Source organism: Mytilus edulis, chromosome 13 (genome assembly GCF_963676685.1).
Source record: "Mytilus edulis chromosome 13, xbMytEdul2.2, whole genome shotgun sequence".
NCBI lineage: Eukaryota > Metazoa > Mollusca > Bivalvia > Mytilida > Mytilidae > Mytilus > Mytilus edulis.
In genome coordinates, this window is record NC_092356.1 from 3,242,954 (window position 1) to 3,261,668 (window position 18,715).

Consider the following 18,715-nt stretch of genomic DNA (forward strand, 5'->3'; position numbering starts at 1 on the left):
TATATTTCAAGAAAAAATATCTCAAAAGGAGATGTTTTATTCTAATGGGAGAAAGGAGAACAGGGGTAGGAGAAAGGAGAAGATGGGTGGGAGAAGGGAGAAGGGTACCCCCCTGTCCTCCCCCTCGTATTGGGCTATTCCAGAAATAATCCATACCCCCCTATAGTCCAAATAATTATGACGTCTTAAAAGGCTATTATAATTTTTTTCTTTGACGCCTTACATCGACGACGTTAATGTAAGGCGTCAAAGAAAAAAATTATAATAGCCTTTCAACAGGTCGGGACCACTACCTTATATGGAAATGCATAAATTAGCATACTTATGTTCTCGCACATGTAATTGTTTATTTACATGTGACGCAATTTATTTTTACCTAGGTTTTTGACCAATCCACTAAATGAGTTACAATGCATGATGGACTACTACGTGTTTACAATCAACCAAGAACACGTGTTATTTACTGAAAACAACACATTTTTTCGTGCAATGCGGGATTCACAATTTCGCTTAGTTTTTCATTTTGTGTATCCTTATTTATAGTTCGTGATATAAAGTATTACTTCCATGCTCAGATTAACGAAGAGTTGTTTCTATGCGAAGAAAAAAGGGTTTGAATTACCCGATATATAGCCATTAACATCATGTTTGATGATGGCACAGAGATTTCATGTATTGTTCCACCAGAAGCAACGAAACAACTGCGAAAAAACACAATTACCCATGAGACAAACTTACTGGTGTAAAGTAAGCCGTCGATAACAGCCGGAGTACAGTAATGTTTGTATATATAGATAATTAAAGGCAAATATGGGATCCTTGAATTTTGTGTTCGTAAAAAAGGCGAAGAAATATTTACATACATGGCAGTGTTAACAAAATCTATAAGTATTTTTGTTGGTCACATTTCAGTATATGGGACTTCCAAATTGTTCCCTTTTTTTAAGGTAGTGAAGTAAGCAACTGTAGTTTCAGTTTGTTCGTTTTTTAACGGGCTCAGACATTTGACAAACTGAATAAAATCATTACAGCTGATTTCTTAAACCTACAAAGTAAAACTTTGGTTGGCTTGCTTGCTTTGTTTGTATAGTTGTTTATACAAGCTTTGAAAATAAGATTGACATCTTTAAACAATATATATATATATATATATAGGCATAGTTTAACTTGTATATTTTATATTTTGTACAATATACAAACAAAGCAAGCAAGCTAACCAAAGTTTTGCTCCACATGCATTAGGAAATAAGCTGTAATGATTTTATCCATATGTATGTGCGACAAGATGGAAAATTTGATATGTTTTGTGAAAATTGCAGCGTTGGATCTATAATAAAAAAGAAGATGTGGTATGATTGCCAATGAGACAGCTGTCCACAAGAGACCAAAATGACACAGAAATAAACATTTATAGATCACCGTACGGTCTTCAACAATGAGCAAAGCCCATACCGCATAGTAAGCTATAAAAGTCCCCGAAATGACAATGTAAAACAATTCAAACGAGAAAACTAACGTCCCTAATTATATAAAAAAAATGAACGAAAAAAAAATATGTAACACATAAACAAACGACAACCACTGAAATACAGGCTCCTATACAATATATTTTTTTTTGATGAGATAGATTTCTTGTCCTTTTATATATTTAATTGAGCCGGTTTTTTTTTTGTTTTTTTTTTTGTTTGGATTGTTTTACACAAGTAATTTTTGGGTCATTAATAGCTTACTTTTCAGCATTGGACCTATGACTGCTTACTTTACTAAATTATGTCTTTGTTGGAAAGATGTCTCATTTAGTTTAGTTTAAACATATTTATTTATAGTGGATTGGGAAACAAGTTTTCCAACTTATATTAATCCCTTTCCACTTTGCGGGATGTCTCATTTGGCACTCATACGTCATCTTCTTATTTCTATATACAAAGCACGTTTTAGAAAAAAAAATAATAGGTAATATGGCACCCACTATGATCCAGAGACTTTTAATATTGGAGATATTTTACATATGTCAACAGGACAGCAGCCGAACGATAAAAAACCTCTGAGGTATATTTTGTGATAAAATTAGCAACAAACGATATTATCGATGGATGAAACTATAAAAAATGTATTGAGCTAAATACCGTACCCGCTCAGTGGCGGATCCAGGGGGCGGGGGTTCAGGGGGATGGACCCCCTTTTTTGGACGATCAGTGCATTTGGATGGGGACATGTAGTTGGAACCCCCTCCCCTTTTGTCCAGGGTTAGGACCCCCTTTTTAAAATGGCTGGACCCGCCCCTGCCGCTTTCATAACACTTCTTTTTAGCATACTGAATATTATGATGTTCTTACTATTAGTTCAGGTCCTGATAAAAAAAAAAACACATTCAGTACAGAAAGAAGTGTTTCAATAAAAGTTTCGTGTTTTTCTTGGCAGAAATGATTTTGCAAGACACTATACAGGTTTAAAAGAGCTCAAATGATTTTCTTACTGGACAGTGATCACTTCATTGTAAATTTCACTGCGTCGTGAAATTAATGCAGGTTCAATTCATAACAATGCACAAAACCGGTTCAACTACTTTTGCAAGGCGAAAAAGAAAGTCGAATCGTGAAGCCAATAAACAATATTTTTTTAATCTGAGCATGCAAATTGAAGATTACGTTATATATTTTACATTGAATATATTTGCAGAATAAAAACTTTGGTAATGAGAGTCCCAGACAATATATTAATTGACTGTTTTCCCACTAATTCCACGTGTTTTAAGTAGTTGTTTACTCGTAGTAGCCCACAATGCATTGTAGTTCATTGAGTCGATTGGTCAGTTTTTCAAGGCCATATTGGCCTTGTGTTTTGGAAATTACTATGCAAATATATTCTGACGTCAGAAAATCTAGAGTTCTCGACCTGTTCAAGACGTCATAATTATTTGGACTAACCCCCCTATAGAAGGTTAAGGATTTCCAGAAAAAAATCTGTTAAAATCTCAGATTTTCAAGAAAATATTCTGTAAGTTGTCAATAATTTCCAGATTATTTCAAAAATTCTAAAAAATATTCCAGGAAAAAAATGAGAATAATACTAAAAATTCCAAGAAAATATCCTGTGGAAATAAATATTTCCAGACAAATTTAATTTCCAACAGAAAAATTCCAGATAAACAATTTTCATGAAACATATAAGTTTTAATATTGTTTTTTTTGTGTCATACATGTAGATGATTAGATCAAACTGGCATTCATTCAGTGTATGGCAGCTGTATGCTTACTTGTTTTTGTTTAAATGTCTTTGTGATCAAGTTCATCCATTTCAAATGTACAATCATTCAATGGATAATTTATCTTGGGTCTTTTTATATTGTTATGATACATTACGGTCTCTGGTAAGGGTGAAGGTTGGCTCCTGTTGTAATGTTTAAAACACTACATTTTTTTATGCACCTTTTCTAAATCAGATGCCATTGACATTGTTCAGTGGTTGTCATTTGTTGGTGTAGTAACTTGTTCATGTTTCTGGTTTCTTTTTTTTTCATATAGATTCCACAGTTGGTTTTCTGTTATTTTTGGGGCCCATTATAACTTGTTGCTTGGTGTGAGCCAAGGCTCCATGTTTTTGACCTATACCTGTTAACTTTTTATGCGCTGTGATTTGGGTTGAGAGATGTCTCATTGGTATTCTTACCACATCTTCTTGTTTATACATGTAGGACTCTAAAGTGCGATGGTCACGCTAAAGTGCAATGGTCTACGCTAAAGTATGACGGTGTCTCACGCTAAAGTGCAATGTTTGTTTGTTCCCTAAAGTACGATGGTACAGCACGCTAAAGCGCGATGGAACAAAAGAGAAAGATTCAAGGGCACTAATGTCAAAAACAAGTCTTTTTGCGAAATCTAGTTTGCAATGATTCAACATATATACAACTTAGATTGACAACTAATACAAATAAATTTTGGAAAATCACTTGGATCATTTTGAATATCAATGTTTAGTGAGAGTTTAATGTCTCTAGCATATTTTGATTTTTCGTATGATAGGTGGTGAGCAGTTCTCTTTTCTGTAGTTCCACATAAACGACAGTTATAGTCTGGGTCCATTTTTTACCATATCTGTTGACAAAAAAAGACTATTTTGGATTTGTTTTAAAGGGTTGAAGGGTAGAAAAAGCACATCATAAGTTGTGATTGAAAGTTGTTTGTCTTACGTCCAGTGGCATGTATTTCATTCATATTTCGGGACTGTACATATTGAAAATTGAGCCGATTTAATCAAGATTTAAAAAAAGACAATTTTATTATAGAGCAATTATAAGACTTACAAATGTACTCCAAATCCAGGGCTGGTTTAACACCATGTTAAATAAGGCTTTACGTATATTATTATATACAGTGGCGGATCCAGAGGGGGGTTCCGGGGGTGCGCACCCCCCTTTATTTTGGCAGATCAATGCATTTGAATCGGGACATATGTTTTGCACCCCCCCTTTGCCCTGGGCTAGCACCCCCCCTTTCGAAAATTCCTGCATCCGCCACTGATATATGAAATATCCTGACTGCCAAATATACATCACTGATTTCTGATTTCATGGACATGTATATGTTAAGTGCACTGTAAAACAGTTTCAGTTTACGTTTTTGAAATAGACATTAAACCTTGTTTTTTAAGTGCATATATAAAGTATAAGATTTACAGTAGAAGTTGATAACTTTAAGATTTGTCCTTGTGAGAAAACAATACTCGGGTCATAAAGACTTTTTTTAAATCTTGGCTAGTATATATATTGGCATAGTCATACATGTTCAAATGATAAAATACTGACCATGGCTTTATATGATCGGAAAGGTCTTTCAATTGCGGGTAGACAAGAAGTTTTTATATTCACAATTAAAAAGATATTAACCAACATTATATAAATAGCTACACAACGAAGTGAGATCTCTGTTTTCTTCTTCTGTATTTTGTTGATGTTGGTACTTGTTCGATTAATTTTCGTATTTTAAACTGGAAATTTCTACTTTCCAGGGTTATCCAGTACCTTAACTATATAGACTACTCGAAACTTCACAGTAATTATTTTTATCAAATATATTTATTTTTAACCGGCGGTAACCGGAACACACCTTAATTACGATTTAAACTTAACCCACAAACTAATGAAATATTGTCACTCACCACTTCAAAACGTTGTAGTATTCAAAGTTCTCGTCCGATTTTCTTGTTTTGTACATCAGTCGATTTGTTTTGAAAAATTGAATAATTCTGAAAGACCACAGACGAGATTGAAATAAACAAAGGGGTTTTCCGACAGGTATTAGAGATAACCTTTCGCAATAAAAACCATGTGATGATAAGAAGTATGTCTGGTCAATTTAGGACGGCGGCATCGCACATGGTCACAAAGGGCTATTAACGATAACATACTAATTAGTCAGTTTCCATATCTTTTCTACAGAGCTCCCCGGGTTATAAATAAGTGCTAACAAATCGTTGTAGTTCCTGTCAATATAATACTTCCATGGTTCAACATAAATAGATTGTTATATTGGTTATCAAAATCAGCTAGTGGCAAAATCTTCTGAGTTTTGAATTTTATAAGCTCCAGACATCCCCCCTTTTTTTTGTAAAACAAAATTTTTGTTTAGTATGTATGTTATCTTTATATTTATATTATAAAATCTTCAATATAAATTTGAATAAGAAATGACTGATTTTCTACAAAAAAAAATTGTATACTGGAATGAAATTTGAGAAGTTATCAAAGGAGTAGGTTCAGTAAGACCCCTTTTTGGCTCCAAAATTAAGCAGCTTTGCAAAATTGAGCAAATGTAATCTTTTAGCTATTTTTTGGAAAGTAGAATGCTTCTGCTACATAAATATGTGCTGTTTTTGACAATACAATGTACATATATCGTGTACTAGCATCATAAAGTCATGCTAAATTACTGAAATCTTCACAATTATAGCATTTTAGTTAAATTTTAGACAGTTTCCGTCTAAAGCTTAGATAATGCAGCCTCTAATGAAGAGAAGTTATGTATACAGCATTACGGGTAACGAGGGTAAAGGGGCGAGTTTCTTCATATTTTGGCTTGGTAAATATGAATGTCATGTGAATATTCTGAGACATTTATTCAGGAGATTAAATATTTTCTTTGGTAATATCTTCTGACATCAGACTCGGACTTCTCTTGAACTGAATTTTAAATGTGCGTATTGTAAAGTGGCCGCATTCGTGTTCATTCATAATATTAAAATGTAAGTTGTATTTGATGATAATACATAACATATATAAAGGTTGAGGATGAACACGGATGCGGCCACTTTCATTTTTGACGAAAACCATCTTAAAAGTGACGTTTTTTGGCATATTTGTTAGATTTTTAACCGGATTTTTGTGACAAAAATGTCGGTTATTGATTTGGAGATGTACGGCGGGCGGGCGGGCGGGCGGGCGGCAATCAAATGTTGTCCGTGCATTAACTCATGAACCGTTCAATCAAAGCTTTTAAAATTTTAATATGTTGTTACTGACAACTAAATGAAGGTCAAGTTCAATAATGGCGATTTTGACTTTTACTGTTCAGGAGTTATGGTTCTTGAAAGATTGAAAAATGAAGTTTCCAGTCGTGTCCGTGCATTTACGCATGAACTGTTCTACTAAAGCTTCCCAAATTTTAACATGTTGTTACTGATGACAAAATGGAGGTCATGTTTAATAATGACGATTTTGACTTTTACCGTTCAGGAGTTATGGTTCTTAAAAGATTGAAAAATGGAGTTTCCAGTTGTGTCCGTGCATTTACGCATGAACTGTTCTACCAAAGTTTCCCAAATTTTAATATGTTGTTACTTATGACAAAATAGAGGTCATGTTCAATAATGGCGATTTTGACTTTTACTGTTCAGGAGTTATGGTTCTTGAAAGATTGAAAAATGGTGTTTCCAGTCGTGTCCATGCATTTTCTCATGAACCATTCAACCAAAGCTTTTGAAATTTTTATATGTTGTTACTGATGACAAAATGGAGGTCAAGTTTAATAATAAGGATTTTGACTTTTACCGTTCAGGAGTTATGGTTCTTGAAAGATTGAAAAATGGAGTTTCCAGTCGTGTCCCTGCATTTACGCATGAACTGTTCTACCAAAGCTTCCCAAATTTTAATATGTTGTTACTGATGACAAAATAGAGGTCAAGTTCAATAAAGACGATTTTGACTTTTACCGTTCAGGAGTTATGGTTCTTGAAAGATTGAAAAATGGTGTTTCCATTTATGTATTACTGAAAAATTATTACACCAGGGTTTTCGATATCACAAACTGGTCAAAACATTTACTAAATTTTATCACCGGTATAAGGAAATAATTCGTAAATATAACTCAACATGCAGACATCTTATACGTTCAGGTATTTCACATCCAAAATTTTATGGAAATATTCTTTATAAAGCACAAAAATGTCAGTATTCTCCTCAGAAACTAACAAAACCTTTAAATAGACTTATTAAAAGGGGATATAGTTACGATACTGTTGTCAGGTCATTAAAGATTGCATATTTTGGCTTTAACATTGATTCACTGATAGGGTCTTTGCATCGGAACTAAACACATTTATTTCTAAAAAAACAGTTGTTGGCATGACACGGGTTATGTTCTTCTCATATTTTTTATGATAGTATGATACTAAACCCCTAACGGGAGGGATTGTACCTGATATTCATATGATGAAGACATAATCTTTCAATCAGTTTAATTGAGGTCTGGAGCTGGCATGTCAGTTAACTGCTAGTAGTCTGTTGTTATTTATGTATTATTGTCATTTTATTTATTTTCTTTTGTTACATCTTTTGACATCAGACTCGGACTTCTCTTGAACTGAATTTTAATGTGCGTATTGTTATTGTTTTACTTTTCTACATTGGCTAGAGGTATAGGGGGAGGGTTGAGATCTCATAAACATGTTTAACCCCGCCGCATTTTTGCGCCTGTCCCAAGTCAGGAGCCTCTGGCCTTTGTTAGTCTTGTATGATTTTAAATTTTAGTTTCTTGTGTATAATTCGGAGTTTAGTATGACGTCCATTATCACTGTACTATTATGCATATTTTAGGGGCCAGCTGAAGGACACCTACGGGTGCGGGAATTCTCGCTACATTGAAGACCCATTGGTTGCCTTCGGCTGTTGTTTGCTCTGTGGTCGGGTGGTTGTCGCTTTGACATATTCACCATTTCCTTTCTCAATTTTATTTCCAGTCGTGTCCGTGCATTTTCTCATGAACCATTCAACCAAAGCTTTTGAAATTTTTATATGTTGTTACTGATGGCAAAATAGAGGTCAAGTTCAGTAATGATGATTTTGACTTTTACCGTTCAGGAGTTATGGTTCTTGAAAGATTGTAAAATGGCGTTTCCATTCACGTTGTTGCATTTACTCATGAACCATTCAATCTAAGCTTTTCAAATTTTTATATGTTGATACTGATGACAAAATGGAGGTCAAATTTGATGTTGACAATTTTCACTTTCACCATTCATCAGTAATGGTTCTTGTGATATTGCCAGGACACAAATAAATATTAATAAATCCGGTTTGCTGTCGTTGTGACAGCCTCTTGTTCATATTTAAGCTTCAATCGGAGCGTTTTTAATGACTGATCAGTTAAAATCTTTTACATAAACTAATCGAATCAATTGAAATATACACTTAAGTGTTTAAAAAGTGTCCTAAATATCTCGTTAGATGAAACTGAAATTTGGGGCCAAAATCGGCCCTTACCGGACCTACTCCTTTAATGTTCTCATACCACAGTCACAATTTGAAAATGTTTTCTCCAAATACAAATGGTTTTTAAAAAAATTATAAATTAGTTCACAATACATTACAAAATAAATGTGTCTCTAATCTCATATAATTTCCTGTACATGCAGTTTTACAATTTTCTATTTGTCGCCTGCAACTAAAGTGGCCAAATCTAGACATCTAACAATCCTTCTTTGGGGAACGATTTATATAATTTCTCATTGTTTTCAAATTCCTGTATTTCTTTACATGTTATAATTTCCTAAAACATCATGAAATTAAAGAAAATTACAAAACTTTTAAACAATTGTTAAACTCTAAATTTGTATAATATGAATGACATTTGATTTTTTAAATGTATACATGTTTAACATTTTTAAAGTTAAGATAAGTTATGGAACTGAAAGATGATACATTATGTATATATATTCAAAACATATTCATATAATAGATGTAATCATATTAATCCACTTAGACAAATAGAGTCAATGTATTATAATGATTGATAAATAAACGGAAAAAATAACAATTTAAATAATAAAAAAATAAACTTTTCTAATTTTAAAACTGAGACTAAATATTTATTTTTGCAGAGCAAGGGATTATGGATACATAGTTCCTAGTATTTATCTCCTTTGTCTTATAACATGTGGTTCAAGTAATTGCATGTAGTATATTATGATATAATTAAAGTCCACAGAAATGGCCATGTGTTCACAGTGGGACTTCTTTAAAGCTTTTTAATTACTGATTGTTTGTCAACTAGATGGCTAGATAAAATAATCTTCAACCTCAACAACTATGAAAAGCAGTAGGTCCTGGTGTGTGGTTTCTCACAAATTTCAATACAAACATACTTGTAGAGAACATAAATCATTGTAAATAAAACCCTATAAATCCAGATAGTGAACTATGATTTTGTTTTTATTTTAAAACCATTAAAACACTGACTTGTAAATAGTTGTAAAAATCTTGATTTGTTATCAACATCCAGTATTTTTACTTAGTCATTTCTTTTGATTCTTCATTTCTTAGTATGGATGTTTTGCATTTTTTATCATAAACCTTATAGCTGCATTAAAATATGACTCCTTCACAATAAAAAACAAACTTGAAACAAAAAGATAACTATGGGTCTATAATCAAGTTTGATTACAAAATCAAAAGTTAAATATAATTAGTGGAATTTGGATGTTAGAACCATTTGTTATGTTTATAAAGGTTTTTTTTTTATCATTTTTGTCATGAATAAATTATAATATACACAGTATTCATATCAATTTAATTTCACTTAGTTCTAGAAATGCAAGTTTCAAAATATTTTTTTTAATCACAGGCATTTATTTTCTGAGAATTTTTTCCCTTATGCCATGACCATAACCATGATAACACATGTTTTATGAAAATGCAAAAAAGCAAACAAGTTCTATAATACCAATATACTGATATACATGCATGTACATGTAACTTCCATGGTAAAAGAAAAGAGGGGGAAATATTATTATCTCAATCTCCAATTAGAAGTTGTGAATTGTCCCAATAAGATTACAAATGTAATAGTAAACATGTCATGTGGTGTTGAAAGTATGCATTTCTTTTGAAGTATTATCACTATCAATATCTACATGAATATCATATCCCCTCAATGTTATGTTAGAAGCTGAGGTACATGAACAAATGTACATTTTTTTATTTTTTTTTAGGTCCTATTGCAAACAATTTCAAATTTACAACTCTCAGACTTAATAGATATAGGAAGATGTGGTGTGAGTGCCAATGAGACAACTCTCCATACAAATAACAATTTAAAAAGTAAACCATTATAGGTTAAAGTACGGCCTTAAGTTCAGTACTGACAACTCTGGCTTACAACATGTATGGACACACTTTATACATGTAGTATTAAAATAATAAAATGTGGTATCATTTCCAAATTGCCAATAAGACTACTCTCCAATAGTTAAGATAATCATGCCATCTGCTGTGGGTATTTTTCAATTTTCACATCTTTTGATCCACTGGAAGGCGTCAAAGCAAAAGCTTAAAATAGCTTTCCTAGACATCATAATTATTTGTACTAACTCCCCACCAGAGATCAAAAGATACAAAATTAACCACTTAAGAATATCGTACAGCCTTCAACAACGAGCAAAAACCTATTAAACCACTTTAAATTTCTGGTACATTGTTTGTAAAGATACATAGGGCTTTAGAATTACCTAATGAACTACAGATATACATACAAGCACAAATTTATCTTAAGTTTACTGAAAGCGACTAGAATCCAGATTTTCCATGGAATTTTTAAACTTTTATTGTTGCCTTCTATAGGATGCTCTGGATTTCCAGAAATTTTCTAATAACAACAGCATAATTTTCCATGGAATATTTTAATTTATCTTTTTGCCTTCTATAGGACCGACATGGAATTCCAGATTTTTTTCTGAACCACATCCCAAATTTTCCATGGATTTTTTTCTGAACCCCATATACCTTCTATAGGGGGGGTATGGATTATTTCTGGAATAGCCCATTCACTACATGTATCTGTAGCATTAACATCCTGACACAAATATGTGTGCAATACGCATTGCTGAAATGTGACGTTTTTCTCCTCAAAAGATGATATTGTTGTAACAAATCTGTGTTTATTTTTTTTATAGTTTATGAGCATGGCACCTACATCCCCATTTATCTTGTTTGAAGAAAAATTGATGGAAGTCATCAAAAAAACACCAAAGACATCACCCCTGGAGATATATATTTTAAAAATATATCTGGAAATGAAAACAGAAACTGACATTGTTCAGGTTTGTACTATAGTCATGATAGTAGGATATAGACTGTCTGATGGACATGCATGACAATTTTTTATACCCTGTAAGAATATAAGATGGTCCCAAATGTTTGTTTGTAGACTGTTAACATCATGTAAAAACTTGAAGGCATTATTTGACGTTTTTATACCCCATCAAATGAAGTTTGTGTGGGTATATAGGAATCACCTCTGTCTGTCTGTCTGTCTGTCCATCCGTCCTGCTCATTGTCCTGAGCAGAACTTTTGTACCTTAGTACCTACATTGTAGGATTATCAAACTTGGTATGTGGATGAATCATATACGGGAGGTGGATGTGTCACGAATGAAATTATGTCACAATGACCTTGACTTTGATCTTCATGATAGCAAAACGAAGATGATGTGTCACGTACCAAATTTAGGTCAATGTGACCCTTGACCTTCATGATAGTAAAATGTCATCCACTTTTTTCTTTATAATTTTTAAAGCTTTTCTTCTTCATGTTCTTCATGTCATAGCTTTTGTACTGTAGAGCCTAGGTGGTTGTATCATTGGCATAGCTTTTGTACTGTAGAGCCTAGGTGGTTGTATCATTGGAAGATGAACTTCTTGCGATATCAGATGTAAGTCTCATGACTTATAGGGTTAGGCAAGTGAGAGGGAAAAAGGGGTGGGGTATAGAGTTGTGCTCATAGTTTCAAGTTAGATTTAATATGGAACAAGAATTTCATTGCAGACTCAATACACATGATACATTTACAAGTTTAACTTCATACCCTTGGGAAGGAGATTTGAAAGAATTTTGACACGCATCTTCATCAGTGATATCTCACCCATTATTTCATGATGTTATTATTATACAATTTTATTTCTATCTATTATTCAATTTTCCGTATTTAGCGCCAAAGTTCGGGAGCGGAGTATCACTAATAAGCATCAGTTCACACAGATTTCTTGTTTTGCTCTTGCATACATATATTATTATTTAGTGTACAGTTTTGTAACTGCTGAATATTGATTTTCATGTGTGTTATCTTTAGGAAGTAGGAACCAAGTATGACAGTCCCCCTCTAGATGAGAAGGACAGTTGTGGACAGAATTCAAGGAAAAGGAAAGAAAAGAATAGACTTTACACCTGGATAAAAAATTTCATAACAAGAAAGACGTGTGCACCTGTGGAATCTTGTGAGTTTATGATGTTTATCATGTTTATATGCACATTGATTTAAGAATTGAATGCATATTTTTTGTACTTAATCGGCGTGTAAAAGCGTTGACCGAAGCACATTTTATATAAAGCGTGGAAGCGCTTCATACAAAAAATGTGTGCACGTTCAACGCTTTTACACGCCCATAAAATGCAAAAAATCTGCATTCAATTCTTAAAATTACATTTTCAGTCAAAAAAAAACCAAAATCACATCAAAGTTCAAGGCAATATTTTTTCTGCGCCAGTCGAGTGTTTCGTCTATAAAAGACTCATTAGTGACACTCTTATCTAAAACTATGCAAATCCAAATCACTATGAAGTTGAAGAGATTATAAACCCAAAATATACCGAAACAGGGAACCAAAATAAGACCAAGGAAATCCTATGCCTTGAAGTAGAAAAACTTTATTGTTTTAAACAATTTCAAAATTTATAACAGCACATTTAGTTTGATGAATCACGTCAGCACCGAAGTGTTGACTAGCGGAGCGGGTTAACCTCTAGGAAGAATACCTCCACCAGCAGTGAAAACCATCATGGTGTTAAAAAAAAAAATCACATCAAAGTTCAAGGCAAGATTTTTTCTGCGCCAGACGCGCGTTTCGTCTATAAAAGACTCATCAGTGACGCTCTTACATGTATCTAAAACTATGCAAATCCAAAATCACTATAAAGTTGAAGAGCTTATAAACCCAAAATATACCGAAACAGGGCACCAAAATAAGACCAAGGAAATCCTATGCCTTGAAGTAGAAAAACCTTAGTGTTTTAAACAATTTCAAAATGTATAACAGCAAATTATGAATTTCCAACATAGTGTATTTTAACAGATTTGAGCTAGGACTTACATTTTCTGAGCTATAAGGGGCTAAAAGGGGTTAAAAAAGACTTCTCTTTTTTGTTCGTCAAATTTTTATTTTTCATCTTATTTTGGTTTTGTTTTTTATGCCCCGCCACGAAGTGAAAGGGGCATATAGATTTACCCTTGTCCGTCCGTACATACGTATGTACGTCCGTCTGTCCCGATCTTGGTTAAGTTTTGCGTTAAGGTCCATTTCTCAGAATGTGATAATGATGTACCAATGATATTTCATCAGTATATTCTTCTTAAATAGTACTACATTGATCAACAACATTTGGGTCAATTTGACCTACATTTCATGCTTGATTGACTTCAATAACTTTTTTCATAAATGACCATTGTGAAGAAACCTATTGTAATATATGAATGATATTTCACCACTGTGGTGTTCCTATGTAGTGTAACACAGTTCAACAGTTCAGCATCTTTTGGGTCACTATGACCTACATTTTATGCTTGAGTGATTTTGGTTAAGTTTTGCGTTTAGGTCCATTTCTCAGAACCCTATGGTAGTGCATCAATGATATTAGACTGTTGTAGTGTTCTTGCTTAGTGCAACACAGTTCAGCATCTTTTTGGTCAATATGACCTACATTTTATGCTTCAGTGGTTTTGGTTATGTTTTGTGTATAGGTCCATTTCTCAGAACCCTATGGTAGTGTATCAATGATATTAGACTATTGGTAGTGTTCTTGCTTAGTGCAGCACAGTTCAGCATCTTTTTGGTCACTATGACCTACATTTTATGCTTCAGTGATTTTGGTAAAGTTTTGTGTCGAGGATTATTTCTCAAGAACCTAATGTAGTATATCAATGATATTAATGTATTGTAGTGTCCTTGCATAGTGCAGCACAGTTCAGCATCTTCTAGAATACCATGACCTACATTTTATGCTTGAATGATTTTGGTCAAGTTTTGCATTTACTGCCATTTCTCGGAATCTGTGGTAGTGTATCAATGATATTACACTGTTGTAGTATTCTTGCACAGTGCAGCACAGTTTGACCTCTTTTTGGTCACTTTGACATATCTTATGCTTGAGTGACTTTGGTTTAAATTTGCCATACAGCTCTTTTCAGCAGCATTTTGGTCAATTTTTACATGAGACAACATGGAACCTCATATTGATCTTAATGGCAGGGCATCTGTGGCTTACAGACACATTTTCTAGTTTTTCTTTATGTTCCTTATGAACTTTCGCATCAGTAGAGTACGACAGATTTAGCATAGCTTTTACCGTTTTCGAGCTATTAGGGGCCAAAGTGGTGCTAAATAAAAAAAAAACCAAAAAAAAGTTTTTTTATTACTAATCAGAATTCTCTGTCCAGCATATTACTGTGTCCAGCATATTATTGTGTCCAGCATATTATTGTGTCCACTTTAGTAGTGTGTCAATGCTTGCCCAAATGAACACCTGTTCGACCACTGCGGTCGTATCATGCTGCGCTTGGCGTAGCTCTTTATTTTGGTAATGCTTCAACCAAATGATAATATCTTTGGTATGTAGCCTTATTATGAAGAGTTACAGATTAAGTTAGAGTTTGGTGACGGTTCAATGATTTTCACGGAAGCTACAGCCCTTGGACATAGAAAAATTCAATATCAAAGAAATTGTAAATGTAAAACCACTGGCAGTGGGGCTAAACAAACCAAATATAAAACATACAAAACAATAAAAAGTAAAAGACATAGGTTAAAGGTAAAAGTGGTCCAAAATATAAAATATTTCTATACATACAAAATTACAGTGAATTATAAGTATTCCACACTTTTTTTTGTAATGTTCAACCAATTGATTTTATTTTTGGTATGTGGTCTTATCATGAGAAGTTACAGATTAAGTTCTACTTTGGTTGTGGTTGAATAATTTTTACGGAAGTTACGCCCTCGGACTTAGAAAATTACAGTGAATTTGAAGTTTTCAGCACTTTTTTATGTCCCGCCACAAAGTGGTCGGGACATATAGTTTTACCCTTGTTTGTCATTCTGACTTGTTGCGCAACAACCAGTTTTCCAGACTTTTTTACTAAACACCTTGAGATATTGAACTGATTTTTGGTATATAGATATTTATTGATGTTACAGATTGAGTTTGAGTCTTGTTACGGTTCATTGATTTTCACTTTTGTCGTTCAAGAGTTATGGGACTTTGTTCATTGAAAATTGACATTTTTCACAAAAACTCAAGTTTACTTTGACCAATTCTTACTAAATTTTAACATGATGTTACATGTAGGTCCTATGTAGAGTAAATGCCTTTGGTTTTTGTTATTTTCCCTATTGTCCTTTTAGAGTTCTGGAGTTGGGAGCGGACTAAGTAACTTACTTTTTTTTTGTGAATAACTAAAGAATATTTTTTTCCTATTTTCATTTAGATTTTTTTTGGTTCTATATTTAATTTATTATTTTTTTCATTATTTTATTAAATTTTATTTTTATAAAAATAATTGTCTGTTTGCTTTTAAAATTCACATAGTGTTTCTTCTTTTGTTTTGTTTGAAATAGACATGATCTGATAATTACAGTCGAATCTGCTTAATCCGACACCTGAATATTCCGACATCCTGTGAAATCTGACAAAATTTACTGGTCCCGAAAGTTTTCTTTAACATTCTTTGTTAAAAAATCTTCTGTATTCCGTCACCCGTCTACTCCGTAATCCGACAGCATTTTCAAGTCCCAGCCTTCATAAGTACTCTAATTATACTTGTTTAATCCGACCCTTTGATCTCCTTAATCAATTTATAAACAAGGTAATCATAATTCAGTCAGGTGTATTTCATGCATTTTTATTAAAGGTAATTTAATCCATTACCTGTGTACACAAATATCTTGTTATTTTTTATTGATCGGATAGGAAATTTGAGGCTCAGTACGGGATAAAAACATTTCTACAACATATGGAAAATATATAAATCTTAATACATACTTTTCATAATGTCTTTCTTAATTCAATGTGAGTAAATTGTTGGGGAAAAAAATCCAGACGAAGAAATATTGCTAATTGGACTGTGAAATGATTTCATTTTGACAGTTTAATTTATGTAACCAGTGTCGAAGACGATATTCCGACTAAATGATACAAATAACCATGACTGGGAAAATAGTTAAACAATTGATGAAGACTAACACTGTAAATGTTCTAAGAACTTGTCAATCTCACTGAAATTTATCGTACTAAATATTTACAAGATCTTGGGAATTCGTACTTGACGTGGTGTAATGTTTCATAAACACTATTTTTCTTTAAAGGATCTCCTTAGTAAAACCTATTTTGGGTGTTATTGCCCACGTTTGTATCTTACATGCTTATTTCACTTTTATCAAATGTGAAACCCGAGTATTCCGACACCCTGTCCAATCCGACATATTTCTCTGGTCCCGAGGTGTGTCGGATAAGACAGGTTCCACTGCATATGTTTTGAAATGAACTATAAAAAAAATTCGGAATGGGCGTATATTGCACTTGTGGCGCAGCTGTTTATTCTAATTCTGATTTCCAATATATTTCAATAATAGTGAACTACCAACATAATCGTGGCAAGCAAGTTAGACTGTCAAGAAAGTAAGCATATCAAACACATTACTGTATGAAGCAAGCTACTGGTAACACAATTCCTGTGTTGACCACAATATAGGTTATTGAGTAGTCAACAAAGTAGGTTGTTGAGCACCTCAGTTTGTATTGATAAAATTATCTGTAATTTCAAATGTTATTTTGGACTGTCAATTAAGTCATTTTAAGCTTGAGAGGCAAAATAAACCTTTGCAAAAAAAAAGCTCAGACCTGTCCTCTGTTTATCATTGGATGAAAATCTTATATTTTCAGTTAAAGAAAAATGGACCAGATTTGCAGATGCAAATCCATCTGTGGTGATGCAGTACGTCATAAGTAGGCCCAGGGTAATAGAACAACTGCAATGCATTTTGGACTCTGATTCAGGTAAATTTAGAGTTTTACCAAAGAAACAAATGGAATTGTGAATTCAAAAACATGTGTTTTTGATTTCTGTTTAATAATTGAATGATTAATTGTAATATGTTTTGCATTAGTCCATGATTGCAGAATATTTAATTTATTTCAGACAACATGTATGAAAGATGAGCATTGTTGATTGCTTTATAGATTATTATTAGGGTAATGTGAGCTTTTGCCACCATGAAACATCTATCATAACTTATCACACTTTAATCTTCCCCTCTGAAACCGCTGGGCTAAATGGAATCAAACTTGGCAGGATGCATCTATGTAAGGTCTGTTATAAAATTGCCTCATTTCGTCCTGATTGGACAACAAAATTGGCTGCCATGGGCAATTCTTGATGCTCACCTGAGCCTCTAGTTTTTTTTTTATTCAGTCATCTTCAAAATTGTTACTAAAAGAATGCATAGATCACACACAAAAAATTAAAACGGCATTAAAATTGCTATATTTAGCCATTGATATGTTTGGTTAAGACTATCCAGGTAAGCAATTTATGTTAGTTAATGAAATATCTTTCCTTATTCAGAGAAAGAGTTAGAAATAGACAGAGAAGAAGATAGAAATACTCAGATGGAAGGTGTAGAGGCAGAAGAAGATTTTGAGAGGGAACAGTTCATCGATTCAGAAGAGAATATTATCAATGAAGAAGAGGGTATAAATATTGTCAAGTGCTGTTTTTATCCCCGCTGCTAAGCGAAAGCGGGGGGATTATGTCATGTATGTAATGCAGTCCGTCTGTTTGTATGTATGTAATGTCATGCAAAATCTCAGAAACTAGAAATGATGGAAACTTGAAACTTGGTAGCATGTTAGAGTATGTGATCAGGGTATGAAATTCATGCCCTAGGGCAAATTTATGAGCGAAATTTCGTTTTTGAGATAGGCAGAAAATGGTGAAATCTTCCAAAATATTTACAATAGGAAGTTGGTTCCAACAGTATGACCTCCCATTATGGGTACCAAGTCTAGCAGTGGCATGGTATTTTGCCTGCAAGCCCTGAGGGCATTTTCCTAAGGGTTAAAAATAATGACAAAATCGATTCTGCACGAACTCCTCTTACACCTTTCATGGTAGAAAC

At 33.3% G+C, this 18,715-nt stretch overlaps 1 protein-coding gene across 4 annotated transcripts in view; it reads left to right on the plus strand.

The window, feature by feature from the left end:
- Positions 1-18,715, plus strand: part of LOC139502323 (uncharacterized) — a 54,824-nt gene that overhangs the window by 17,902 nt on the left and 18,207 nt on the right. For all 4 annotated transcript variants that reach the window (XM_071291768.1, XM_071291766.1, XM_071291767.1 and 1 more), the window contains 4 exons: positions 11,443-11,589; positions 12,619-12,763; positions 17,481-17,594; positions 18,163-18,288. In XM_071291768.1, the coding sequence (XP_071147869.1) occupies positions 11,446-11,589; positions 12,619-12,763; positions 17,481-17,594; positions 18,163-18,288 (529 nt within the window). In that variant the 5' untranslated portion in view covers positions 11,443-11,445. The remainder of the gene's footprint in view (positions 1-11,442; positions 11,590-12,618; positions 12,764-17,480; positions 17,595-18,162; positions 18,289-18,715) is intronic.